Source organism: Erigeron canadensis, chromosome 6 (genome assembly GCF_010389155.1).
Source record: "Erigeron canadensis isolate Cc75 chromosome 6, C_canadensis_v1, whole genome shotgun sequence".
Lineage (NCBI taxonomy): Eukaryota > Viridiplantae > Streptophyta > Magnoliopsida > Asterales > Asteraceae > Erigeron > Erigeron canadensis.
Genome location: NC_057766.1, coordinates 34,630,786 through 34,658,367, shown reverse-complemented (window position 1 = coordinate 34,658,367; position 27,582 = coordinate 34,630,786). Strand labels below are relative to the sequence as shown.

Below are 27,582 nucleotides of genomic sequence, written 5' to 3'. Positions count from 1 at the left end.
TAAGATAAAAAATAAATAATTAATAAGAAAAAGCTTAATGATGCCAAATAAGATTTTCTTAAAACGTAATGAATGTCATCAAAATCTTGTTTTATGTACATGTTTATGATCATAATGAAACATAAAAAAATATATCGCAAGTAAAAATGTCTATATTTTAAAGGCAAGTAAGCAATGTTATTATACATTAGGCTTATATTATATTAGGCTTAAAAAAGATTTAAAAACTTTTAAATGAAGGAACTAAAAATTTAAATTCAAAAGATGATGTCATAAATTAATTAGATAAAAAATACATAATTAATAAGAAAAAGTCTAGTGATGCCAAATAAGATTTTTTTAGAAAATATTATGTCATCACAATCTTCCTTTATTTATATAAGAGATAAGTAACATTTTTTTCTAAATTCAGACGAAAGGAATAAACAGATTAGAACAACAAATACTTAATGACTCGATATTTTTTAGATAATAACAACAATAATAAGAAGAATTATATTATAGTAGAAATGTAGCTTATCCATTATATCTGGATAACGTGAATGCTGTACATGGTAACTTTAAAGCTAGTGATGATCGGACTATATTAGACTTTAAATGTTTACTTTGTTAGTCGTTTTGGTCCACTTATAACCGCTCATTTTTCATGATAAAATGTTTTTAGTAGAATGGCCTAAGAAGATGCGAAAAATTAAGAGATCGAACTAAAAAAGAGATTTAATAGAATCTACATATTATTATCTTAGAGGGTGTTTGGGATTGAGTTATAAAGTGATTATCTGATTATTGCGTTTGTAAAACGCAAATAATCTAGAAAAGTGTTTATATAAAAAAGTGATTATCGGCTATGAAAACGCAGTTTTGGAGAAGCATGTACCTACCTGCTTTTTCAAAACGCAGTTTTGAAAACGCATAATCTATTTTGAAAACGCTGATTCTGTTTTGTAATCGCAATACTAAACACCCCCTTAGTGATTTAAAATGATTTACCTTTTTCAAATTAAGGAATCGATTAATCCTCTTTCAAGAAGTAAGATTAGGAACGAATAATATAATAAATGCAATATATAAAAGACCCTTTTAGAGAACTCTTTTTTAGCAAAAACTATGAGAAATCTTAAATATGTATTGAATCACATGTTTTTAAATTTCATTTACACATGAAACATTATAAGAAAATATATGTTGTAGTATAAGTTTTAAAACCTTATATTTAGCCATTTGTTCATATATGAACGAAAACTAACAAATTCGTTTACAAGTTGACAAAAGATTATTTTAAAGGTTTTGAAACAAAAGTTCTTCAGCAACATACATTATTAAAAAGTTTTACGTATAGATGAACTTTAAAAACATATGATTCAATACATAATTTAGGAATTCGTACGGTTTTCTGCAAAATATATTAATGGAATAGGAGAAATGATTAATTTCCATAATAAAATAGTCTAATAATTCTCCTCATTATAAGATAATGAAAAAAATAAAAATAAAAATTAAGATTAGGAAAAAATAATCTTTGTTTCTATCTCAATTGTGTGATTCACACTACTTGCATGTAACTTTACACCTTCATCTGGACCATTGTGTTTTTCGGGGCCTCTTGTCTCAACCCCTAGTTTTAAACTTTAAAATTCTCCTGTAACTTATTCTTAGAAGTTTAAACAATTTGCAACTAGAGTCATTGGGTACCCTGACATCAATATCACAAAGTTCACAAAGCCGAATAATATCACATCTTATCTATTCAACAATTTTGTCGAATATAATTATAATATGACTACAAGGTGTATATTCAAATATAAATTTCCCACTTTAAAAAAAAAACGAAGAAGAAAAAGACAAAGAAAATTGAGTTCATACAACATATATAAAAATAATATATTTCAAAGAAGTATATAGAATACTACACAAAGAGTTAAAACTTACAAGATAGGCCCATCCCATCAGAAACTCCATGATCCAAGCTTTACTCCATAACCAATTCGACACGCCCAACCTTATTATGTGTCAGACGCAGGTTGAAAGATATGGTCGCTTTCTTCAATTTTGTACTTAACAAACATGATAAACATTCTTTTTTAATCTATAGGTACTCAATAATATGCTAGAATTATACTCAATAATATGTTTATCAAAGTAGAATTTAAACTAATTGTATTGTGATGCAACTTATACTTGTATTGTGATATGACTTAAGTTTTACCATTTTGTAGCTTAAAAACTTATTACTATTCTTTATAACTTCTCGCAGTTAAATTTCCTAAACATAATACTACACTTCTAGAAGTTGGTTAGGTTTTTCTACACAAAAGTAACAAAACCATTACCTTTTGAACTTGTCTTTATTAAAACTAAAACAATATAGTTTGTATCATTTTGACTATTACATCCACATTGCGTACGTGCTAGAAAAAGACTAATAGATGTGATAGTCGTCGTCCTACGCAAACATTTGTAACTGATAGATATATTCAAAAGTTACTATAATATAATATCCATAACTTGTTAATATTCGACATGAAAATTCTGTGTGTAAACTTTATATCTTCTTCACCTTTAATATTAACATCGAACAACTATTTAAATTAAATCTTCAAGATATCAGCGAAAATACAAGCTAAAATCAACAAAAATACTTAAACCAACAAGAATATTTAAGCCACTAGGGTGGTGGTTTTTGAGTTTTGACCCCTCAATGTATAGGTCACAAGTTATAACCTTGACATAAACCCCCTAGTGACCACGAAGATTCACCACTAAAACTCCGAGCTCACAAAACGAGTCGTCTTGGGATTAGTCTATTCGAAAAGAGGGTAAGATCATCCAAGCTCGTAAGAAGGGACAAAAGTTTCTTTTGTTTCTCAATTTTCAATCTGCCACATGATGCCATCTATTATATATTTGTCGAGAAAAGGATGAACGAGACTAATTTTGTACGCCTACAAACATATCTAAAATTTTGATCCAGACACATGGTTGGAAGGTCTTTTCCACCATTTAGGTAAAAACTGGAAGCAGTCTCTCTACTTAAGTAGAGGTAAGGTCTGCCTACATCTTAACCTCCCCCATACACCATCGAGGTATTGGGGCTCAAAACCCGCGGAAAACGGCACTGAGCAGTTATTTACTTACTTACATGATAATCAAAGGTGAAGGTTAAGAGAGCAAATGAGTAGAATCCATATCTTATTCATTTGAACTTTAAACATTTTTACTTAACCCTAAAGTTATTATTAACATTAAAATTTTATCTTTTCTAGTAGAAGAATTTACAAATATAGAGTTTTGATATGTGAGTTTAAGTATGATTGTATAAAGACTGGTAATTAAAGTAATACTCGTAATACAGTTGCTTAAAAACATGAGTTTGTGAACACTCTTACACTCATGTATGCTTCTGTAGAACCTATACTTAGTTACATTCTCCGTAATGAGAACAACTTTCATTCCTAATTTATACTATATTATAAAACGGATTTCCTCTAAATTTTCAATATTAATTTTAAGTATTTCTTCAAAATGTCCCCCCCCCCATCTATTATATATTTACCTAAAGTAACTATAATACCCTTTCTCTCTCCTCAAATCTTAATCAATCTTTTTTTTTTCTCTCCTCCAAAAATCATATATTCCTCCAATTCATTCAGAATCTTTTATCTCAAAAACCGTACATCGATATACTTTCGACAAATTTTTAAATCCGAGGGCGATGGTTAAGGCATTGGCTATCACACTCACCGCCGTAACGCGCAGGTATTTACTCTCGTCTTTTACTAGATTTCCTAATCCAACTAATATGAAATACAGTAGTTTATAGTATGTCAAGAGTACTATTAAAATTAACTAATTTTCATGTGGATTAGTTAGGATGGATACCCACCACTCGATACTAAAAGTCTTAAACTATGAATCTTTGCAGTGAGACCAGGCTACCTCTAGTGAAAGAAAGGCTTGCTCTGTACAAAGTAACCAAAATAACTCCACTAGAACTATGTTATATGCACAACCATGGTTATACTAATGCTATATGCATTACAATACTACAAACTACACATGGATTTAAACAATGACTTATGACTAGCTTTTGTTTCAATACTTATTGTACAAATGAATCTATATTGTACAATGAATACGTTTGGAACCGACCACCACCCGCAGCAATGCCTATGGTGGTGGCAGCAGGGGAGAGAACAATCAACCTGTAATTTGATCATGCAGTGCAATTATAACAGCGATACAACACATATCGCATACAACTGGTACAAGACAAGGCTTTTTTAATGGAAACAAATTGCACACCACACCCAAGTAGAATTCACTATCCAGGCCTCCATGTAGAAAGTTAGAAGACGGGACATGCAACATCATGAACCACCATGCTCCTGGCTTGCCTTGAGTACCAACTCTTCTGTAGTGGTACCAATAATCTCATTTGCACGCTTGAGACCAACACAGTAATACCTTCCAATTGAATCCTACATGAATATAAGCATCTTCTTATGCTTACTTGTTTCATATACAATTGCAATAGTTGTAATAAATACAATAGGAATAGTTCTTTAAATAACACTATCATGATACCCACACAATGCGGTGATGATGTGGTGGTGGTGGCAGCGACCCTTGGTGATGGTGGGGGTGGCAGCGGCGGCGATTGGTAATGGTAATTGATGTAAAGATAATTGATCTAAAGGGGGTAGTGGAGATAATTTAAAGATAAGGGATTAATGGTGTAATTTAATTCATTAAGGGTAAGATAGTCATTTCGCATCTTTTATTTTTCCAACTTTTCAACAAGGGTATATATTCTTTATCTTTATATATAAATATATATAAGTATAGATGATTATGGAGGCTTTACGCATTAAAAGTACACTTTTGTTTACTTTGGACCTGTTTGACACACATGACCCATTAAAGATAGAACCTATTTCCAACCCAAGATGGGGTACACTTGATAGTTAGAGTAGCCGGAGGCACCATGCATAAAAGGAAGAATATTAAGTAACACATTTGCATGGAAGAGAACAAAAAAAAGAAAGAAAGATGCAATCTCACCCTAGCGACAATGCCCATCTTTTCTAACTTGTGGACTGCATCATCCACATCAAAGTTGCAGTCTGCCCCAAACTCCTCTTTGATTAGTTCCTCACATTGCAGATCAAGATCCTACAATAAATCTCCAGAGTTACAACTAGGTATATCTTAAAATAGCATAGCATATGAGTTGGAGGTGGTACTTTCGACCCATCTAATTATAAATGAGCCAATTTGGGTAATGTTTTATTTTTAACTGGGTTAATTAGAACTGGTTAGAACCTCCTACAAGTCATAACTTAATTCAAAGATGAATAGATTATTATTGAAATGATATATACCTTTTGTAATCATACTGAAGTATTTACAAAATTGTTCAAAATTCAGGAAAGAAGTGTTTTGGGTTGGCCTGGCCTAAATCAAACCCTTGTGAGTTGTGACCCATACTAAAACTACATGTTTTGACTCATCACCCATCCACTATTTTGCCAACTCGAATGTAAGGATAAAACAACTTGCGGATAATAATTCATGTATGCCTAAAATATCAATACCTCTAACGTTGCTTTGCCTTGTTCCATCAATATAAAGAAAGAGATAATCACCTCTTTTACCTGCAAATGGATTTATAATAGGTTGTGTTTTAATAGATACACTAAATTCAAAAATTAATCATACGCAACATCTAAACACTAGAAATAACCAACTCCCACCCCTATATGAATCATAAACCTCCGGAGATGAAAACAAAAACGAATAAGTTTGACGAGCAATTACTTCTTGTTGAATCACGTCATCACACAAATGAAGAAGAGTGCCCTTTCCACTATCCAGTTGTTTGTCATACATGGATTGTGTAATTAGGTTTTGATAAGCAGCCATATTTGCCTGAAAACTACAACATATGGTAATCATTAGCTAACTATTCATGACATAAAATTTTAAAAATAGACTTTCAAACAGGTCTTTATTTACAAGACAGATAATTGAATAACAATTAGCCACTTAATACGAAGTTAAGAACAATGATACTCACGTGAAGTATGTTTTAGCACAATAACCAACAACTGCAGAGAGCACGGCAAACATGACCCAAAAATCAGCTTGAGGTGTCTCAACAGACCCGACAACAGCAACCTGTAAAGGCAATTTATGTTGGTTGCTGTATGCATGTATCTGACTGAGTAAAAAATGCCATCGATTAAAAACAACTGACCAGCCCAAGTACAGCAGAAATGAGGAATTTCACCCAGTCCATTGGAGTTAAACTTGGATTTTTCTTCTCTGGCTGTCAATAACATAATCAAATTTAAAAATAAAATCCAACCGGGAGAGCTAATCCAACTGGCAAATTATATAAACAAGAAAAGCTTCACGCAGGTGGCAAATTGTGTGGGCAGCTAACAGGTAATTTTAGTACGATTTAAGTCAGGTAGGTTTGACGCTGAGAACTCTTTGACCATATTACTATAATAAGAATCTGTGTTTTAAATATATTGCAGAAACAATATTAGTCCATCTTTTTTGCATAAAAGATTAGAAGTTTGTATGCATTAGAAATACAAGTGAGCCACTACCAACCTATTTAATCTGTCTGATCCATTTGATCTATTTACCTAACAGCTGATTTTGTTGGTTTGGCCCATTTCACCATTTGACCCCGTATATTGCCCAAATCGACCCGTTCACACGTAATTAATCCAAACTGGCAACAATAAATATATGTTAACACTTAACACAGACACATATAAAAGGCACCCACTAGGACTAATTCCATATCAGCCATTGGGATGTTTCTGAAATGCTTCACGTGGATTCCCCGCTCCTTCTTTCCCTTGGTGCTTGCCTGTCTGCATATCAATGATGACACATTGCGTTTTGAAATAACATAATTATAACTGTGCATATACGAACGCTTATTAATAAATTTTGTATCCAAGTTAGAGATTGACAGATACACCCAATAAAAAAGGAGTACCTGTACACAACAATTATCCTATCAAATGTAGGTTCTTGGATTGTGATCTTACTCGCCAACTTCCTTAGACTGGTTACACGAAAATGAAGAAAGAGGTAAATGAGCAACCATTAGTAGCTACTCCAAACAATTGACTACCATACTAGAGTTTATTCAAGCTCAATAAAAAGTATAACAGACGAGAGGTGCAAAACAAATAATAGAAATACTGTAACCGTAGTTTACTGGTTTTTATTGTCTGCTTTAGATGCATTGGGTACATTTATGGGAATATATAATTTAGACTTAGCTCACGACCTTATCTCCAAGTTCTCAATCCGGATCCGCTCAACATACAGATCATCCGGAAATTCTTCATTTGTAATATCATCAACTTTCTTTGGGTCTTTCTTAATTCGCACACTGGTTTTTCTAGAAAAAAGCTTTCCTAACCTGCAAGCATAACTTATTATAAAACAACGAACTCTCAAGATAGAAAATAAGACATCCAGAATTTCAAGTAGGTAACTTAATTCGGGCATTTGATTTCTTAAGAGAAAACTTGCCTTGTTATTCTCATAATCCATCCCCATAGCCGTGATATAATCATGTCCAACTTCTCCATAATAAATAGATCAGTAGTCCGATCAATTCCAATGCCTCTTCTGAATATTATATACTAGAAAGAGCAAGATACTCTATTAAATCACAATGATGTGCATAGTAGCATCAAGAAGGATATACAACATCTATACCTTATCAGCAAAGTCGGGCAGGTTGTCATGACGATGATCTTCAAAGTACCGCTTCAAAAGATTCTTATCGATCTTCATTTAGAGGTGGGGGGCAAAAAGTAAAAACTTAAGTGGATATGACAATAGAGGTAACATCTGACATTATCATGAAAAATCTTGTTTAAATTGCATGACTTTAAGCAATATATCACTAAACTAAACCTTTGATTCATCCACTGTGATAGGAAGATTTAATAAATATTGTCCTGAATGTGCAACATCAATCTCCTCATCAGAAACAATCTTGAAATTACTCTTCTCCATCACCTGCAGTCACGAAATTATGCTTTAAAGATAAAACTACTTGATCATTTCACTAAGTTGAAGACGTAAAAGTTAACTGATCCATTTTTGACGTAACCACACTACCTTGAACATGTATGACAAGAAATTCTGTTCGAGAACATCAACTTCTTGTTCTGATAGGTTTTGCTGCTCCAATTTCCGAGCCCCATGTACAGGATCGAAGAGTGAATAAAGTTGCTGCAAGTGCAAGAAACAGATAAATAAACAAATAAAACAACACTTTATGACTTTCATAAACTCGAAATTTATGAACCACAAAGGGTTGCATAGCATAAGTTGCTAAAAGTAAATAGTACCATGAGATCTTCAAACTGAAGAAGATACCATGCTCGAATGGTGTACTCAACCCTCTTGCAGAGCTTCAAGAACTCTGCTCGGTCAGAGCTGTGTTCTGCAATAGCAAACCTTGTTTAAACGTTATTGTATACCACATCATAAAATAATAAAATTCACTAAATTTTTCACAAGTTATTTTATAAGATCATGTGATCCAACAACTAGTTGCCAATTTAAGTGGACGGAATAGTTAACGTGGCATATACAATCAGCGGCCCTAATCAAACAGACTGGTTTTGGTAGTCGAAACTTTTGAAGCGGTTTCTACGGGCAACAGGTTCCTCATACACTAGCAAAAAACGCACCCCTGTGTGCTTTAGTGGGTACCCGTAAAACAAACTCCTAAGGTAACTATTTGAAACACAACATTACTTAATAATTATTCAGACTTAGGGTTTCAATTCCTAAATTATCCCTCTGCCAATCATTTACAGTTCACATAAATCAAAAATAAAACAAGTAGTATAATTATAACAGTAGTAAAAATTATGAAAATTTGCAGAAAGAAAATAATTACCTATAAGATTGGCCAGACTCATAACGAGTCTGGGCTTTAAAATAGGAATGACAGCTTCACGCTCCAATCGAATCACGTCTTTTTTACTGCTGTTACTGGCGCTTCCCATTTTATTTACTTTTTGTGTGATTTTAATTTTACTTTTTTTTTTGGTTGTGTGAGTGAGTAAAACCTAAGGCAGAAGAAAAGTATGAAGCGAGGTGAGAGTTATATGCAGTATTTTGGTATTTTTTTTATTGGTGCAGGGAACTAAAATAAGAAAACAAAGATGAGGGGGAATTGAGGAGGATGACGACAGGCAGATAACGTGCTTGCTTGATTCCCAATTTTGGTCAGACGGAGTCAAACTAACTGTCGGTCAGTTAGTCACATATTTATATGTGTTTTTTTCTTCATAATTTTATATTAATAAATAAGTTAATTAATAAAATTTGTATATATTATTTTGTGTATTTTATAATTATCATAGTTGTTTTATATAACTTTTATAAATAATTTTAGAAATATAAGTACATATTTACTATTGGAAATATTCCGTAATAAACATGTATTTATATTGTTTGTAGAAATATTAATGTTGTAACCGGATTCTAAACATGTGGCTTTAATCGCTCCAATTGATGCATAGTCATTCCAGCTAAGCCGCATTTATAATCTACAAAATTTGAAATTATTAACATGACTCAAAATTCGTGAATGATTTATGTGGCTTAATTGAGATGATTGTAAGTCAGTGTGACGATAAAAAGAAAAAAAAATGATATCAATAGATTAAATTAAATGAATACTGGCAATGAGTGTGATCGACAAAGATATATCAACATGGGACATCGACATACAACAACATGCGGCATGGATGTCTCATATTGACATTACTATGTCGATTCTCTTTCTTTCAAAATATATATTTGTTACAACGTGCTTCTTTGATTTTTATTTTTAAAAATTATTCATGGGATGTTTTGCATTTTTTTTATATAATAAAGCAACAACATTTTATTTGGATACCATATACTCAGTATAAATTGACATATTTTAGCATAGTTTGACAAAAACTACATGATCCCTACATTATATAAATCTCATTTCAAAATTTGTTAGTTATTGTCTATGTAGCATGCTTAAAAATACAAGAAAGCCCAAAAATCATTACAATATTGCTCCTTGGAAGGTCTACGGATTAGTTACTTTTATAATAAGTTCAAATTTTCAAAAACGGACTAGTTATGCTTTCAAGAAGTTCAAATTTTCGAAAATTTGAATATGTAACCGTTTGTGTCTTGCTTGTGGCGGTTACTTCCTTGCATGTCAATGTCTATATAAGGCCATTTTGATTCAGTTTTAAGGCATTTCAAAACGTAAACACATAATAGATCAATTTTAGCATGGCTTCACTAAACCATGTGTCAATTAGAAATTTGCGTCCAAATAATAAGCCATGTACGATAACGGTTAGAATTTGCGGCTATGGAAGCAACCTCTATATGGAGATGTTAATAACATAGGTAGTATTGAGATGATCCTGATGGACGAATATGTAAGTATTCATTGTTTGTGAATTTTTCTTTTTTGATTAGATTACTTTTTAACATAACTTTCTTTCGAATTTATAACTAGCTTTTTAACATTTTAATGTATAAACATTTTCATTTTTGACAGCTTGATAAAGTGGTTGTTGTTGCAACAATCGGTTTTATTCCAACCGACCAGTTATGGTATTCAACAGAATGTGTGAACTGTTCTCAAGAAGTTAAGTTGACCGATCTCTACATGGATGCAGTCGACATTATTGATGCTTTAAGGGACAACAAAATGTGGATTTGTTGTTCATGTAACAAGGAAGGAGTTCTCATCAATCCTAGGTATATATTTATATTTCATATTAAAACTCTATAATCATTAAGTTATGTGGTAAAATTGTATCTCTGTTTTTTTTTTTTTGGTAGGTTTAATGTGCAAATTAGGATTGTAGATGCTACTGGTGCTATTGGAGTTAAAATGAATGATCAACAAATTTCAAATCTTATACAAAGAACAACCTATCAAATTTGTGATGAAAATTATGAGGTATATTTGGTTTATTATAGTGCTAAATAAGATATTTCTATGCATTTTAAGTCATTAATTTTTTTTAAAATGGTCATTAGTTGTAATAGGAGTACATTTACTTCGCTACATACATGCTTGAACATGTGTTAAAGAAATTTTTTAAGGTTATAGCGCATCCACGTGGGTCTATATATCAAAGTAGGGGGAAATTCATAATACCTATCACATATAGGTAACCAACATAATCCTTCTTATATGCGCCTACTATGGGCAATCAATTTTATAATTTCTCTCCGGCGTGCAATGTACGCATTTTAAGCCCTCGTGTATCATTAATAAATCCCAAGGTATATTTAGCATTCTTTTTTTTTAAATTAATCAACTCATAAGAATATTTTTATTATGTCCAACTCAGTTATATTTATTCATTGATACAATCTTAAAATAAAGTTTAAGAAAAAATATTTAGGGTTGTCCGTGCATCGCACGGGGTCTAAGCACTAGTAGCTCTACAAAAACTAGCAACTAAGTCTTATAAAATTGTGATTTTTTTATTTATTTTACGAGTATGGTATCCATACGATGTGGCGACAATTGTGGGAAGACAATTGTGGAATTTTGGGTAATTTCTTAAAAGAAAAAAAATACAAAAAAAAGAAAAACTTGTATTCTGATTTATCAATTTTACTATTATTATTATTATTATTATTATTATTATTATTATTATTATTATTGCAGCAAGATACATCTCGCACAGTCAAGAAGAACACTGGGAGTGGATTTCATTCTTTCACAGCGTGCTCCCGATCTATAATAAATCAATCTGATGCAATCAAATCATCAACTTCACAATTAAAAATGACCAGACATCTGAAACCCTCATCATTAACAACTTCAACAAGAAGACCAACATTTATTCATCTCATTTGTGCTGCCACTATATTCTCTCTTGTTGTTTTCGCCACTCAATCTTATATATTTACTCGTAACCTTTCTCCATTCTACTTATCACCTTTTTCATTTATTATTGTCAATATTTTTTTGTAATCATTACCTCTTATTTCAGGTCCTGATACCAAAACCTTAAATACACAAGATGTCCGTATCTTATCCGATTTCCAATCCGATATTCAGCAATGCGTGGTTAGTGTTTTTGACTCAATCATTATACACTCACATTTGAGAATGAATATTAGTCACTGTGTGATATATATATATATATAGTTGTATATGGTTGTTTATCGATATAACGTCAGTTAGGAATTTGAAATCCGACGAGGTTTATTTAGAATGCGTATCGTTTATTATGTAGGCAAATAGAGGATTTGGACTAACTGCACATGTAATTGATCACTGCAAGTTGGTTCTTAAGTTTCCTGAAGGGACTAATAGCACCTGGGTACGTTTTATCTCGTTATGTATCTATATATCGATATTGATATTGATTGATTGATCTATTGATATCAGGTGTTCTTACACTGACCATTGTGTTGGTATATGCTTGCAGTTAAATCCACAGTTTAAGACTTATGAGCCGTTAGAATACACGTATGATATTTGTGAGGCAATTCTGCTTTGGGAACAGGTTAGTGATTATTGGGGTTATTTATTTGTATATTGTTATGCAACGGATTTTGTAATCCTTTTTTATTGTATGAAATGCAGTACCGTAACATGACCACGGTTTTGACTAGAGAATATTTAGATGCACGGCCTGATGGCTGGATGGACTATGCAGCCAAAAGAATAGCACAACTGTATGCCTGTTTTTTTCTTTTTCTCGTGTTAGTTACCGAAGAAAGATATCTGGATTCGAGAAATTATTGTCATTTTTGTATTATCTACTTGGTTGAGTGGTTCAAACCTCTGATGAGTTGCACTAATTGTTTCTTCACTTTGACTGCTTTCATTATCATAGAGGTGCTAAGGATTGCAGCAATCGGTCGCTTTGTGAGGAGCACCTTAATCCAGTTTTGCCAGCCAAACCACCATTTCACCCTCGTCAGTTTCACAAGTGTGCTGTTGTTGGAAACTCAGGTGATCTGCTAAAGACTGAATTTGGTGAAGAAATTGACAGTCATGATGCAGTTATAAGAGACAATGAGGCACCTGTCAACGAGGTAAGTTAGTTTTCATTCGTCTTAATGGTGGCTGCCAGTCATTTAGATCAGTTAGTTGAAGATTTACTATATTATATGGTCTACGTTACTCTGCTGTATTTACGGTTTTCTTGCAGAAATATGCAAAGCATGTTGGTTTGAAGAGGGATTTTCGTCTCGGAGTTAGGGGAACTGCTCGTAACATGGTCACCATCCTCAATGGATCAGGTATACATTATTTACAAGACAACTATCATAATCAGTCATCATTTGTCTTTGAAAGTGAATTCTGGATGTATGCAGTTGCCCATTTATTAGTTATTTATGTACACCCTAATGTTGGACATGTGTTGTATGTCTTTCCATCCCTTTCCAAGTAGAAAGGCGTCTCAGGTTCTATGGAGATCGTAAATGAACAGAGGGAAAAACTGGAGAAGGGAAAGGGGTGGGGGGAATGTAGTTTTCAGGATATTATTTGTCTTAAAGCTACTTACAAGGTTCATTGTTCTTATTTCCTGCAGATACCGAGGTGCTTGTTATCAAAAGTGTGACACACAGAGACTTTAACAAGATGATCGATGTAAGTAGTGTTATGCAGATATATTTGAAAATTTTGGCATTTACTTGTCCCTATTTTCCTCGCACATGTGTTAATTACAAGAAGTATGCTATTTGCTGTATATTAGATGAACCCATTCTATACGTTCCGCCTTTTGTGGAAGATAGCAGAGGCTAGAAATTAGAAATACAGAAAATGTTCCTAGTCATTTTCCTAAACTGTCCCCCTACAATAATTAACATGGTTAAAGATATGCCTTCAAATTGTACCTTATATCCCCCTCCTTGAAAAAATATCAATGGTTGGAAATAATCAAGATCCCAAGCCTCTGCAAGGTAAAAACATTGGAACACGCTAAAAAAAGGCTGAACTGTAACTGGGACAGGAGACGAGATACGTCACTTGTTGCATGTGAGATCTATTATCTAAGACAACCCATGGTGTTAGTAAAATTCTAGGACATGATCAGTGTAAAATGCAAATGTAGAAACATCACACACACACACACATATAGAGAGAGAGGGAGAGAAATGGTCTTCTTGATATCATGTGATGTTTGTATAGCATGCATTTCTCACATTTTTCTGTGGATCGCCAAAGATCACATAGCATGTTGCCAAAACTTCCCCTGTATCTTGCTTGTTTATACTCACTTATTTTTATTTATGTAGCATCATATGTGTTATTTTGATATCTGTTTCCTTGCATGAGCAGTTTCATAGGATGCCCAATTAGGTTCCGTGATTGGCTATACAATATCCAGCTAATATTAGTATGGTGAAAGTTGATGACTGACCCTTGTGTAAAACATTAGCAATGAGCCACCAAACTTAGGTGTGCGCTTGATCAGAGGAAATGTAATTGGAAATTTTTTGTTTGTATGTGATGTTATTGTAAGTCTGAATCCCTTTTTAGGTAAAAACTAACAGATCCTTCTATCCAATTCTTTCTCCAGACGATTCCAAATCCAGTCTATCTCTTCCAGGGTATTGTATTACGCAGAGGTGCCAAAGGAACTGGGATGAAATCAGTTGAGTTGGCGCTTTCTATGTGTGATATTGTTGACATATATGGTTTCACTGTCGATCCTGGGTACACTGAATGGTAAGTTTACTCACTTCCACACACTCACACACATGCATCTACCATCTGAGAATACATAAATATAATAGTTTGATATGAGGAAAAATAGTGTCGCATACATAATTATACTCAATATGCATATCTATCTCGTGTTAGAATTACCATTCACAACTCCGACGACCACCTGCAAAGTAATGTTAAGGAACAAAGAATTAAAATGTAATCAGACAGGGGAACTCTATGTCTTTCTCACTCTTTTATTTGCCTGTGAATCTTGATGTTTCTGTAGGACCAGATACTTCTCTGAACCACGGAAAGGTCACAATCCACTTCAAGGAAGAGCGTATTACCAACTCCTAGAATGCCTCGGTGTAAGTAAAGAATTATTTCTTGTATTCAAATATTCTTCTTCCCGCATATTGATGGCAACAGTCTATTGTTTGACCAGATACCCATATCTTGATTTTTATCAATCCAATACCAATTTGGGAGTCCATTTTAAACTTATATTTTCTGGAAGCTTTGGAAGCCTTTTATAGGCTACTTGCTTTGCAAGAGATATTCGAATAAGGGCTTGATAAAACATAGTTGGCATTTATACGTTAGAGGTGTATCTATGTGCGATGTGGAAGTGCTTGTATGACCTTGAATAATTAGCTGTAGACAAACATTCAGTTGAAATATAGAATATAATGTTAAGATATGTGTTTGCTGTTTGAAGTTGTAATGGTCGGATGATCATGGAAAAAAAATTTAGTGCTTGCCAGATTCTGATTATTTAAAAAATTAATGGGTAGTTGACCAAAAGTGATTTTTTGCGATAAAGGATAGACTTGTGTGAAATGTTAGTCGAAGTTGTTAAGTTATGTTAAAAGAACGGTAGTTTTAGTTTACCCTTACATTATCAGTTTGTTTCACTGCTGTCCGTATAAAACTGCTTTTTCAAACCTGAAATAATCAGTTACAAACGCTAGAAAACTAAGAATTACAACTTTAAACTAGTATAAGATAGTTCTGAAATGTCAATCCAAGCATCGTCTTTATAATACCTGCAATAGTGTTGCACTTGTTTGATGGAGTAAAATGTATACATGTTTATTGTTTGTTTTGGCACATCTGACATTTCATCTTTCAGGTCATTAGGATACACTCTCCTATGAGAGCAAAAAGGGCACAAGATTGGTCTGATGTACCAAGTCGTGAGAAGATAGGCAGTGCTCATGCAGCTGCCACACGCCTAAAGAGAAGGCAAGAAGGAGCTTATGATAAAGTAGGACAATTTGGCAACTGTAAGGTATGGGGCAATGCAGGTCCCTATGGTAGTGGACCTGTATCAGGGTCTAAAGATATGAGTGACACAAGGAGGAATTCGAATTACAATAAATGGGAAGTTATGCCTTTTAAGAGCCTTAGGCGAGAAGCGCAAGAACATTATAACCAGATGGAAGGTGTGTCACTGTATAAAATGGATGGTAACAAATTAGACGATCTAGTGTGCGTTAAACATCCCTTAAGTTCTGAAGCATAGCCAAACTGTAGTTTTTGTGTGCATTGTGGTGTTGTAATTTATTTGGGTACGTTTGCCGTCTGCTGACGGCCATAACTTCGAGGATGGATGATTCAGTTGGGCATGCTTAGTACTTCTTTTCCACTTGTGTGAATTCAAGATGAAAGGCAAATATCCATTGGAGTTACCTAAGAAGAAACAGAAACTGTGTACTCTTAGTCCTCCATCATGGTCAAGAATTTTCAAGAACATGCTGTAAACAGAGCAAAGAAACCCGAAGAGAATTTCAAGATACTTGTTCCATACATATAGTGACTTTTACTTTTGACATTTATTGCTGAATGATATAGGTATATGCCATATCATTGTATTTTTTTTTTTTACATAGGTGAGTTATAATCTGTGAATCATAGATGTTACGGATATCATCCAACAACTAGAATTTTGACTCATTTACTTGTGACTGGTTAATTTAGTTTGTGTTCTGTACTTCTGTTTTTAACGAGTCAAGTGGGAAAACAAAAAAGGAGGTTTAAAAGGGGAAAAAAACTTGGATGAGCAAACATGCCCGAACTGTATCCTCAACATGTAAGACCTCCCAAAACCCGTCATGGAAAGTATATATACACAGTTACACACTTTGATGTACAGTTTTTGTCATCATATGAGTCAATGTTTTTATTGATTTTATTTTAAATAAAGTCATTCAAAGAATCATATGTGCTGATTATTTACATAACCTGTTCATCTTACTAGTTCTGTCAACAATGGTCTAGAATTGATCCAAGACATTGTCATAAAAAATTCAGCAGCCTTTTGCTAAATATTAGAAAAGAAATGTTTGACATGCCAAGTAAAAGAGCAACATATACAGAAAAGACTATCACACTAAAACTAAAATTGACAGTTTGACACTGACAATGAAAAGCATTGCCTTTGCATCATCTATTTACTCACAATTTGTAACTGAATGCTAGAGACTTATAAACTGGGCTCAATCTCTGAAATCTGAAGAACCTCCCGTACCCCTCAGGAAGTTAAAACAGAATCCCCTGAGGTACCTTCTGAATCTGATAACATTAGGAGATTAAATTTTGATGTGCAACATACCTATAGACCACACATTGACACAAATAAGAAAAACACAGCATATGACATCTACTAGAGATTTAGACACACAACTTTCGCAATACAGCCTAGCTTCAGCAACAAAATTCGGATGTTCCATGACTGTCTTAAAACCTGTTGACAATATAACTCCGCTGATGCAAATTTGAAGCCACCGAATGAACAAGTTATGACAATGGTAACTGCTCTCAACTCGAGTCTCAAAGTTCAAAGCCTTTGTAAACCACAGTTATCATTCCCGGCTGCCAGTCCTATTATAAAATCTGAACCTATGTTGTTGAAAGAAGTTGCCAACCCAAGTCTTGAGACTTATTTTTTACCTGATAGTTACAAGAACACCAACTTCCTACAGCATAACTGATAATTTACCATCAACCTTTTTTACATATGGAGTTTGTATCATGTGTTTTGCTAATATATCATACATGTAATATGTATGGACCGGCGAGCATCGCAATCCAAACATTCAGCTAGTAACAACAATGCAGCATTGCAATCCCAACATACATACAGTAGGGAATGTCACTAAATTCTTGAAAACAAAAAATTATCCATTTCTATTTCAATACCTCATAAATATCAAAACAAAAAGCATTAAGAAAAATAAAAAGATCTTAAAACATAGCCAAACAAACAAATTCTCATTAGCAGCCTATTTCTTAATCAAAGTATCAGGAACAACTTTCAAAAGCTTCTTCTTATTCTTAGACTGCGCAATCTTCTTCAAAGTTTTCGGATTCGTAATCTTCTGCAACTTCATTCCACTCTTTAATATATTCTCCTCCTTCCTTTTCTCTCTCTCCTTCTTCTTCTCTCTTTTCTCCACTTTATTCTTCCTTATTTCTTCTTTCAATTCCGTCATTCTCTCCTTGTACGCTTTTTTCACCTCCTTATTTTTCGCTCTTTCTTCAAACGTCGATTTCTTCAAACTAACTCTAACCGCCGACGATCGTTTCGTTCTCGGTTCCTTCCACTTCCGTCCTGACACTCTTCCGGCGATTACGCCGTCGTATGTCGGTTTTCCGAAGATCGGACGGTTAGGATCTTCTGCTGATGAAACCGCTTGTCGTTTTGCTGAAGATTGAGTGTCGATTTCTGGTTCGGTTTCGATTTCCATGGCGGCATCGATTTCGAGCTGTTGTTCGGCGCGCTTGCGCTTGAAGGTCTTGCCGCCGAATCCTTCATCTAAGCGACGGAAATCGATTGTGCACGCCATTGATTGATGGTAAGGATCGCCGCTTTTTTGTGTGTTTCTTCTAAACCCTAGAAATGGAAGGGTAAGAGAAATAGGCGAGGGTTTTGTATTTATATATATTAATTTTGCCATACACACTCATCAGAAAGTTGTATTGTACAGTCTTTTAATGCATATATTGTTGTGTATAGTAAAATTGTGTTGTGTAGGGATTATTTCTCTATTATAAATATTTTGTATGTATGTATTTTTTGCTCAAGTTTACATAATTGGTCCTTGCACAATATTGAAAGTAAAAGATAGACATTATTGGTACTCGTATTAACTTAATACGGAGTATTATTAAAGAAAACGAGTGATAGTGCCTGCGCGTTGCGGCAGTGAGATGGTGGAGGTGATAGGTCAAGTCATAGAGTATTTAAAATTTTGTCAAAAGTATATCGAATGATATCTCTAATGAAAGAGAATGAATTTTTAAGAACACCCATGCAATTTTTATAATTTATTGATATACGGTTTTTGAGATAAAAATTTTTAAATGAATTAGAGAAAAAATTGATTTATGGATGAGAGGAAAAAACAATGAGTGGTTAAAACTTCAGGAGGGAGAAAAAAATAATTGGTTAAGATTTAAGGGTATTATAGGTATATTAGGTAGAAATGTTTAAATTAGTGAATAAATAAAAGGGGTAATTTAAGTAGTCCAAATCCTTAATTGGGAATTTGAAAAAGAGCAAAATATTTTATAAGATACTATTAGATATTAGATGATAAATTCTTTCAAAAATTGGTCTAAAAATCATTCTAAAACTCTAAGGTCGCGTTTAGTTCACAGATTTTGATGGAATATGATAGAATTAGAATGAGATTTCATTCCTTAGTGTGTTTGGTTGTTCAAATACGAAAGAATCTCATTCCAATGAAATGTAAACATTCCTTCATTTGATGGAATATACATTCCTTGAGGGTGGGGGAAGAAGTTTCATTTCTTTCGTCACTTGAATCTTCAAAATATCAAAATCATTCTGTCAAATTTCATTCCTTTAAATTCTATTGAAGGATTTCATTCATTATAAAAACATTCTTTGAACCAAACGCGTTTTAAGAAGATAATATGTGGTATCTACTAATTCTCTTTTTTAATTTTGGCCTCTGATTTTTCAACATGTCATCATCTAATAGTTAGGATGATTTTTAGGCTATTAATTTATGAGGATTAATCATTTCCCTTATTTAAACTATGCATAATTAAACTTAAGACGAAAAAAAAACATATATTGTGTACTAAAAAGGAATCTCATTCCATTGGAATGTAAACATTCTCTCATTTAATGGAATCTCCATTCTTTCGGGCCGTGGAATGAATCTCATTTTGTATGTCACTTAAATCTTTAAAAAATGAAAAAATTCCGTCAAATTCCATTTCATCAAATTACAATTCCTTTGACAAATTCAATTAATTCTAAAAACATTATGTGAACATACGCGCCGTTTTAATTGTTACATCATACTAATGTTGCTAAGGTTGGACGGAGCGCCCTGGGGAGGGGAGGGGTACCGGTTGGCACACCGCGCCGACCCCCCGATACCGGTAGGGTGGGGTTTTGGGGAGGGCTGTGCCGGTTGTGGTGCCGATTTGGCGACCGTTGGCTCTGTTGTCCCCTTTCTTTTTTTTTTTTTTTTAACTAAGTCGCCATACATATACATATATTTACTTATATATATATAGGTTGCAGGTGGAGTGTGGGAAGAAGATAGGCCACATATCTATCTATTTATAATATTAAGTAAATTTAGTTTTACAATTTATACCCTGAAGTTTAAGTTATTTATAATATTGGTCCAAAGTCTTTTATTTATTTATTTTTTTGTTTTTGTTTTATAAACATTATTATTATTATTACTTTACTATTTTAAATTAGTGTTAGTTATTATTTAAAATAAAAATAAATAGAAAGTAAACTAAATAGAAAAAGGTGGAAAGGGCGGGGAGGGTGGCAAAGTGCTCCTAGCTTTAGGGGAGGGGTGGCGAGACGCTCCCCACCCAAAAAAAAATAAAAATTTGTCACATCATACTATACATAGATTACTTTTTATCATTGTTTTTCAATTATACATTTAGAAATCTTACCTGTCACAATATTAGTTATGTGTATCATTTCTTTCATTTGGTTCAGGTTATGGGTTTTTTTTCTTCCAATGCTGATTTGACTTATGTATTAAAAATGAACTTGATTTATAAAACTTCGATTAAAGATTAATGGTAAACAAATATGCTATGCGCCTATGCTACCTGTAAACAAAAATAGAAACATATATATTTAATTTGCTACATAACATCATCGAAACTGAAAGTTCAAAGTTTCACGATTCAATTTGAGCTTGCTCCACAGTCGACTTCAAATGAGAAGAGGAAACTTTACTGAAGGAAGGAAGATGGGGGGAAAAAATTTTACTTAAAAATTCACCGATCAAAAGATTGAATAAGAAATCTATACAAGTATACAACTAGAGAAAAAAATTTAAATTTTTTATTGCATGGTTCATTAAGAAATTCCAGACATAGCTTTCATGGATTGAAATGCCGGACTAGCAGTTATAGGTTGAAACTTGAGACCATTAACCTCTATAACATAAAATATCACAAATCTAAATTATTCCAAAAAGAAGAAACCTGACAAATTTCGATACTTGAAACAATCAATATTAGAGCCTATACTTGGTGGTGTGAACCATTTTCAAAGACTACGTCAGCCAGATCACTTTCAAAGAAAGCCTCATGAAGAGCCTTCACACATTTTTCTGATTCACTGTCATTAACAATCAATGATATATTCACCTGCACCAATCAAAACGCATTAACACACAATCTCATGCCTATCATGACATGACATGGTATATTTGAGTATTTGACCCATTTACTGGTGAAATGGGGGTCAAGTATGTTTGTTTTTTAATCTCTAGCCGGTCAAACGGATCAAATGGATAGAAAGTCTGACATTGAACATTTATAAAAGCAAAATGAAATTAGAGGACAAAAGACCTTTCGGGTCAATTTGATCTAAGGTGTTGCAACTTGCAAGTTGCATCCCACACCAAAATATTATCCGACCAACCGTTCCATCCAACTAATTTGCCACCTCTAGTCAACACCTTAAGCCATAACCACATGCAGTCATTGAACATTATGAGATGGGTGGAATACCTTGGATGCTCCTTGAGATATCATCTGAACATTGACTCCATTTTTGCGAAGAACATGAAACACCTACAGTATAGATCAAAAAGGCCATATACAAGAAAATTTACACACAAAACGACGATGCAAGTTCTACCATGAAAGGTGGTCATGCACTCATTGGCATTAGTGTCAGCAGAAAAACTTTATTAATAAAGTAGGTTTGAGGCTCGCTCTACCTTCTCCAATATTAGTGATGACCTCTGAACATTCCCAATCAGTGAAATGATTGATCGGTGCTGTAGGAGATTCACTTTAGCAATTTTTTCAAGTTCTTCCACAACATTATCAAGTTCCTACATGTCAAAATACCAACACCATTAACCGCTACCACTTGGGACACATGCGCATTTGTGATTTACTGATCTATGATTGGCACAGAAGTAGATATATTATATCTAGTGGCAAAACAGATGGGTCAGGAAACAGGTCAAAAGAGGTAAATTTTTGGTACTATGTGTCTATTGACACAGATATAAGTACAGGTGTTCAAATGTTAGAAATGCAACATCGCCCAAATTTATTGGCTCAGACATACGTACACGGGTTCAAATTGCCACCTCTAACTACGTCCAGAGTGTAACGGTGACATCTTTTTCCATATAACAAAAAAACCCACACCTTTATACCACAAATACCAATAAATGAGATACTAGTTTCTTGCACTAACTTAGTTGCTACCAAAAGAAAAAAATATACTTCAGTAGCTATATGATACTGCTTCGTGGCTTTCAAAGGTTGTGCACGAACGTTATCAATTTAAAGCTGTGCAATAATATGAGTTAAAAAAATGGGAAGTAACTGTGACAGCTCATTTGGAGCTTTATTTGTCAACTAATTACATGCATGGAGAAATTCAGAAAGATATCATATACTTGCCTGCTGAATCAATTCCCGGCTCCAAAACTTGGAAGGATCCAGCGTCAAGGAAATGCTAACTTCACTAGTAGCTACAACATCCACCGATATACCCAAATCTTCAAAAGTGGAAAATACCTAACTCATGCAAAAAATTACTGTTAAAAATCACATCAGGCTGCTCAAAGAATGAAGGAAAGCAGCAATTTTATTCCTGTTACCTTGGCCAGGAACCCAAACTGCCCAAGCATGCGAGTACTAACAATGTCCAACATGGTTACATTACGCTTCAAAACAATGCTAGTCAGTATTGCCTGAAATTTAAATTGGAAGACATTCAGACTTCAACTGCTGATGAGAGCTTTTGGTGGTGGCAGTTTGACCCGTTTACTTATGAACGGGCCAGTTTAAGCTATGCCTTAAACAGGTCAAATGGGTTAAACCAATAAATTAACTTCAGCAGGAATGATTCAAATGGATTGAACAGGTTGAAAGTCGACCACGGTCTTAAATTAATAAATACAACCTCCTAACTTGTGCAACCATCATGAATGCACTAATCAACTATAAAAAAAATTTATAGATAGGACAAACATGGGTTTGTGGGTCAACCGAACTGACCCAGCTCATTTTAGCGTCTATCAAAGATGACCTGTTTTAACCTAGAACTATGTCGACCCATCATCCAACCCATGCATCTTGCCACCACTAATTTAGATTTTAGTGAGATCGTGCTACTGACCTTTGACATATCCCTTGATTTAGTGATTAGAGTACCTGGAGCTTTACGGTTGTAAGAATTTTTAACCCTAACAGGTATATCACCTTCTCTTGCAGGCCTCATAGACTGTGGATGCAGCACCTACATAAAGAGAAAAGAGGGAAAAAGTAATATGACAGTCAAATGTCCAAAATAGCAAATTTCCTTAAACTTGTCATCTTATAACTGAAAAGTAATTGTGCATATGAAGATAATGACATCTGCTTGGTTATCAACTTATCGTAACATAAAATGTAACATTTTTATGCCATACAGATAACATAAAAATGAAGTATATACCTGAGCACCAAAATATGCAAGTTCAGCAGCTTCATCAAATGTTAAATATGGCACAGGTTGTGCACCTTGATATATGTTAGGGTCACAAGTCAAAACGCCGTCCACATCTTTCCAAACCTGTTATAAGTTATAACAAACAGGCAACAATGATATAAATTCTCATTTCAATGGAACATATAACTAATTACGCTTGCATTTGATTTCTCATATCTTAAACAACCTGAATTTCTCGCAAGCCCAATCCTTTACCAATGGTTGTGGCTGTCAAATCACTACCACCTCGGCCCAATGTAGTCACTGCACAAGTTCTCCAACCCTATAAATCAATATGTGGATTTAAGTAATCACTTTTTACATGTGTAGAACCACAGAAGATATTCTAAAGGTGCAAAAGAATAGAAGACCTTTCCAAGGAAGCCAGTAACAATAGGGATAGCAGGATCACTTATCCAATCACCATGAAGTCTGTTTGCCACAGCTGGATAAGTAGCTTCGAGTATATCCGCATTAGTAAAGTCATCTGTTGTTATAAAACCAATATCAAATGCATCATACTGCAAGAAGAAGCAATAACAAAAGCAAGATTTCAGCAGAGAGTAATGCTTAAAATAATAGTCATATTGAAGTTCATAATACTGTTTACTAGTATATATTAGGAAGAATATTTGGCTATATGCACGTCATTAAGTACATTTGTTTCTTAATGTAATTGATAACTACAATGAGAATCTTTCTTCCATTGACAGTTAGTCAAACATCACAAATCACGTACTACCTTCTCTCTATGATGTTAATACCAAGAATTCCCTTTGGAGCTGATCCCTATGTGACTTCTGAGGTCCATCATTATCTCAGCATAGATATAAGTATTTCATGTTATAGTTGATGAATATTTAAAAAGTATTTGGTCACTTATATGTCAAGCAAACTTCATCATTTCTCAATCCTCAAGATTTTCAGTTCGTTTGTGCAAAATTAGTTCAATTCCAACATAATTTATCATGACTTATAAGTAATAATGACAATAAATTCAATGAATAATTGTCAAAACTTTTTGAATTCAGGAGAAATGAACTTTGAAATTCATCATATATGGAGAAGATTTCCTGAATGCATATGCTCCTAATTCTTAAGGGTACAATGACAACCATGATACCTGATACCTAAATCAAAAAGAAGAAAAAAGAAAAGAATGCTATCTGCCTATAGTCCATAGACTCGCTTATGGTGTGGAAAGTAACTGTAAGGTGGGCTCAAGCATGTAGCTAGTCAATGGTTTGTCAACAGAAGCTTTGATAGTTTCATGGAAAGTAAAGTTTCTGCAGTCCATTTAGTTTTACACTAAAGCAAGGGGAATATTTCACACTAATAACAGTTGATGATGTACAAAGTCAGATCAGAGCTTCATATATGAATGCATTAAGTTTCTAAATATTTAAACCTAAGAGCACGGAGCATTAACTTTATCTAACCTAATAGAGATATTTATAAATAATGTTCATTAAACATACTTTGTCTACTTTTTTAGAGAAGATAAAAACAAGATGGAAACATCAGTATTTGCTAAAGGCCAATTGTTTTCATTTTGCAGAACTAATCCAATCAAACATAATTTGAAGTATGAAACAATGGCAGGTTGATAAAAAAAATTCTCATTGATCACAGAGTGACACTAACATTAGACCCTATTAATTTGGATAAAAATATAACCAGTATTTAGATATTCTAAGCGTAATGCAAGTAATCAAGAAGACACATACTTGGCGAGCCTTGACACCGATCTTATTCAAGTACGCTGCAAATATTCTTGTGGACATGCACTCTCCAAATGAGACTAGATAATCTCTTGCACGTGGAGTCATATCTTTAAGTACCTCAATCCCGTTCAGAAGTCTCTCTAACTTTTCTAGGTGGTCTACAAAAAATCCCTCATAAGATATGAAATCACATAGCCAATTAAAAAACAAGAAAATGCATACATGTAAAATAACATCAGAACGAGTGAGCAAGCAATAAGGGACATAGCTTAAAAGTTGAAATCAGGAAAAGCTTTAGCAACCTACCTATTCAATACTTTTTTTAATAAAAAAGTAAGAAAGTTTGTACGATTAAACAATCATAAATATTAGAGGGCCTACCTGTAATGAGTGATTTGTCTAATCCAAGCTCATCCACTGTCCTGAGCATTTACAGCAATTACTAATCAGCATAAACTAATGCCTATAATCTTTTTATAAGACGGAAAAACTCAATCCAGATTTTCACCTGTTATGCAGTTCTTTCACGAAACTCAGCTCCTCGATCTCAGACACAGTAGAAACACAGCTTGCAGCCTTTTCTCCAGCCTATATGACACAATGCATATCTAACTATAAACCGTTTTTAACAAAATAGCAAAAAGATCAACATAAAAAAGAACCGGTAGTTGCACAAACCAGTATAAGTTTGTTAGTAGTTTTGCCCATAGCAGACAGAACAATCACGGGATTCTCTTCCGGAAAGCTGAGAATAAGCTCAGCTACTTCTTTCATCCTATCTGCAGACGCTACCGATGATCCACCAAATTTCATCACACACGATAATTGGTTACTCGTCGCTTCTAAACCTTGCATTTTGGGTTCACTTTGTACCAAAACATCATTCTTTCTCGCATCACAGACGACCCGCGTACCTTTTCCATTGTTTACAGACATAACCCTCATCTCTCCGCACATTTCAACAAGCGAGCCAACACTAAATTGCGCCCGTGAACACAAAGATTTGGTCAGTTTTGAAAAGCAATAAGAGGCCTTGATTCCATACATGTGTGTGGATGTTGCCATTATAACAATAGCAGGATGAGAGAGCTATAACTAAATAGTTTAGCTCTCCCAACTACAAACAAAAGTTAACTATTAAATCCGATAACCTGAGATTTCTTTTATTGAACTGTTATCGAAAATAAAAAGGATCTGCACGTTACAAATATGAACAATCAGAATCGATAGAAACACACACGTAAAAAATGCACTTGAATAACACAACAATAATACCTTTTGAAGTCTTTCCTTTTCAACTTTGATTGTGTTGTATGTGTTATGTAATGCAAAATATATAAATGAAATGGACTTTAGATGTATTTGCATTATCATAAACTTTCATCAAATATTATATAACACGGACAAAAATATTTAACTTCAGAGAATTGATGGTCTTATGGGGACATTAGCATTCTTAACAAGCTATTTATAATGTTACATTTTTAAAGTTTTATATTAACATCTTGTAAACAACAACGACGATACTCAATCCCACAACAACCTAGACAATTGAAAAGAGATCGATAGAAATGATGAAATTGAAGGACGTACCTGAGTAAAAACAAGGGTTTAGGTTTGGGGGTTTGAGTCACGGAGCCTGGCAGTATGTTATTTAACCAACAAAGAAAAAACGTGGTGAAAGTTCTTAGCTTTTAACTGACAAAATAAAACGTATATATCTCCATCTATCATAGATAGTGGGGCAAGAAAAGTAAGTTCACACTCCAAACTTTGCATGGATGAGATCGAACCATGAGCTCAGTCTTTAGAGGCAAGGGTGTTTCCTACTGATCCAACTATGCTGCTTGTACACTGGGGCAAGAGATATACAATAATTTCGATTTTAATGTTCTCCAACATGATTGTGAATGTGACAGGCTAATCTACCTTTCTTTTTTATTATTTGCAAGTTGTTTGTTTTATAAATTTATACATATATTTATGTACAGTAGTATTTTGTAGTCTTTCCAAGCAAGTAAAGTTAACTGATACAACTATTGTTAAATGGTGATTGATCATTATTCAATTACTTGCATACATCCAAGCTAATAAAAATT

The 27,582-nt window shown here is 33.7% G+C and overlaps 4 protein-coding genes across 4 annotated transcripts; 1 reads left to right on the top strand and 3 right to left on the bottom strand.

Annotated features, from left to right (window-relative positions):
* Positions 1–3,969: 3,969 nt before the first annotated feature.
* Positions 3,970–9,276, bottom strand: LOC122605685. The gene is made up of 15 exons (XM_043778639.1): positions 8,951–9,276; positions 8,394–8,488; positions 8,161–8,274; positions 7,954–8,058; positions 7,753–7,824; positions 7,564–7,676; positions 7,316–7,450; positions 7,019–7,087; positions 6,803–6,890; positions 6,257–6,328; positions 6,077–6,177; positions 5,818–5,935; positions 5,595–5,654; positions 5,062–5,172; positions 3,970–4,478 (listed from the first exon to the last, which is right to left on the bottom strand). The coding sequence occupies exons 1-15, from the start codon at positions 9,057–9,059 to the stop codon at positions 4,368–4,370; spliced, it is 1,473 nt and encodes a 490-aa protein (XP_043634574.1). The 5' UTR covers positions 9,060–9,276; the 3' UTR covers positions 3,970–4,367.
* A 2,445-nt stretch (positions 9,277–11,721) lies between these two features.
* LOC122603445 (sialyltransferase-like protein 1) lies at positions 11,722–16,722 on the top strand. The gene is made up of 11 exons (XM_043776149.1): positions 11,722–11,984; positions 12,066–12,142; positions 12,312–12,398; positions 12,507–12,584; positions 12,665–12,756; positions 12,918–13,119; positions 13,236–13,326; positions 13,620–13,678; positions 14,613–14,761; positions 15,030–15,111; positions 15,876–16,722. The coding sequence occupies exons 1-11, from the start codon at positions 11,858–11,860 to the stop codon at positions 16,266–16,268; spliced, it is 1,437 nt and encodes a 478-aa protein (XP_043632084.1). The 5' UTR covers positions 11,722–11,857; the 3' UTR covers positions 16,269–16,722.
* Positions 16,723–17,905: 1,183 nt separating this feature from the next.
* Positions 17,906–18,667, bottom strand: LOC122604012 (nucleolar protein 58). Its single transcript, XM_043776895.1, has one exon. It carries the CDS (start codon positions 18,589–18,591, stop codon positions 18,028–18,030), a length of 564 nt encoding a protein of 187 aa, XP_043632830.1. The 5' UTR covers positions 18,592–18,667; the 3' UTR covers positions 17,906–18,027.
* Positions 18,668–21,079: 2,412 nt separating this feature from the next.
* LOC122603751 (aspartokinase 2, chloroplastic-like) lies at positions 21,080–27,196 on the bottom strand. The gene is made up of 14 exons (XM_043776545.1): positions 27,077–27,196; positions 26,162–26,677; positions 25,992–26,071; positions 25,865–25,905; positions 25,487–25,641; positions 24,131–24,280; positions 23,947–24,042; positions 23,727–23,843; positions 23,409–23,528; positions 22,888–22,980; positions 22,688–22,804; positions 21,988–22,104; positions 21,776–21,838; positions 21,080–21,409 (listed from the first exon to the last, which is right to left on the bottom strand). The coding sequence occupies exons 2-14, from the start codon at positions 26,546–26,548 to the stop codon at positions 21,284–21,286; spliced, it is 1,662 nt and encodes a 553-aa protein (XP_043632480.1). The 5' UTR covers positions 26,549–26,677; positions 27,077–27,196; the 3' UTR covers positions 21,080–21,283.
* Between the last annotated feature and the right edge of the window lie 386 nt (positions 27,197–27,582).

Excerpts from the sequence above, each read along its gene's own strand:
- LOC122603445 (XM_043776149.1), top strand. The coding sequence starts at position 11,858 with ATGACCAGACATCTGAAACCCTCATCATTAACAACTTCAACAAGAAGA. Across the intron at positions 12,757-12,917 it reads GCCAAAAGAATAGCACAACT|AGGTGCTAAGGATTGCAGCA; the intron begins GTATGCCTGTTT and ends TCATTATCATAG. Across the intron at positions 13,120-13,235 it reads ATGAGGCACCTGTCAACGAG|AAATATGCAAAGCATGTTGG; the intron begins GTAAGTTAGTTT and ends GTTTTCTTGCAG.
- LOC122605685 (XM_043778639.1), bottom strand. The coding sequence starts at position 9,059 with ATGGGAAGCGCCAGTAACAGCAGTAAAAAAGACGTGATTCGATTGGAG. Across the intron at positions 5,655-5,817 it reads ATGACGTGATTCAACAAGAA|GTAAAAGAGGTGATTATCTC; the intron begins GTAATTGCTCGT and ends ATCCATTTGCAG. Across the intron at positions 5,173-5,594 it reads AAGGCAAAGCAACGTTAGAG|GATCTTGATCTGCAATGTGA; the intron begins GTATTGATATTT and ends GATTTATTGTAG.
- LOC122604012 (XM_043776895.1), bottom strand. The coding sequence starts at position 18,591 with ATGGCGTGCACAATCGATTTCCGTCGCTTAGATGAAGGATTCGGCGGC.
- LOC122603751 (XM_043776545.1), bottom strand. The coding sequence starts at position 26,548 with ATGGCAACATCCACACACATGTATGGAATCAAGGCCTCTTATTGCTTT. Across the intron at positions 25,642-25,864 it reads AGACAAATCACTCATTACAG|ACCACCTAGAAAAGTTAGAG; the intron begins GTAGGCCCTCTA and ends GATTTTTTGTAG. Across the intron at positions 21,410-21,775 it reads TATCTCAAGGAGCATCCAAG|GTGAATATATCATTGATTGT; the intron begins GTATTCCACCCA and ends TGATTGGTGCAG.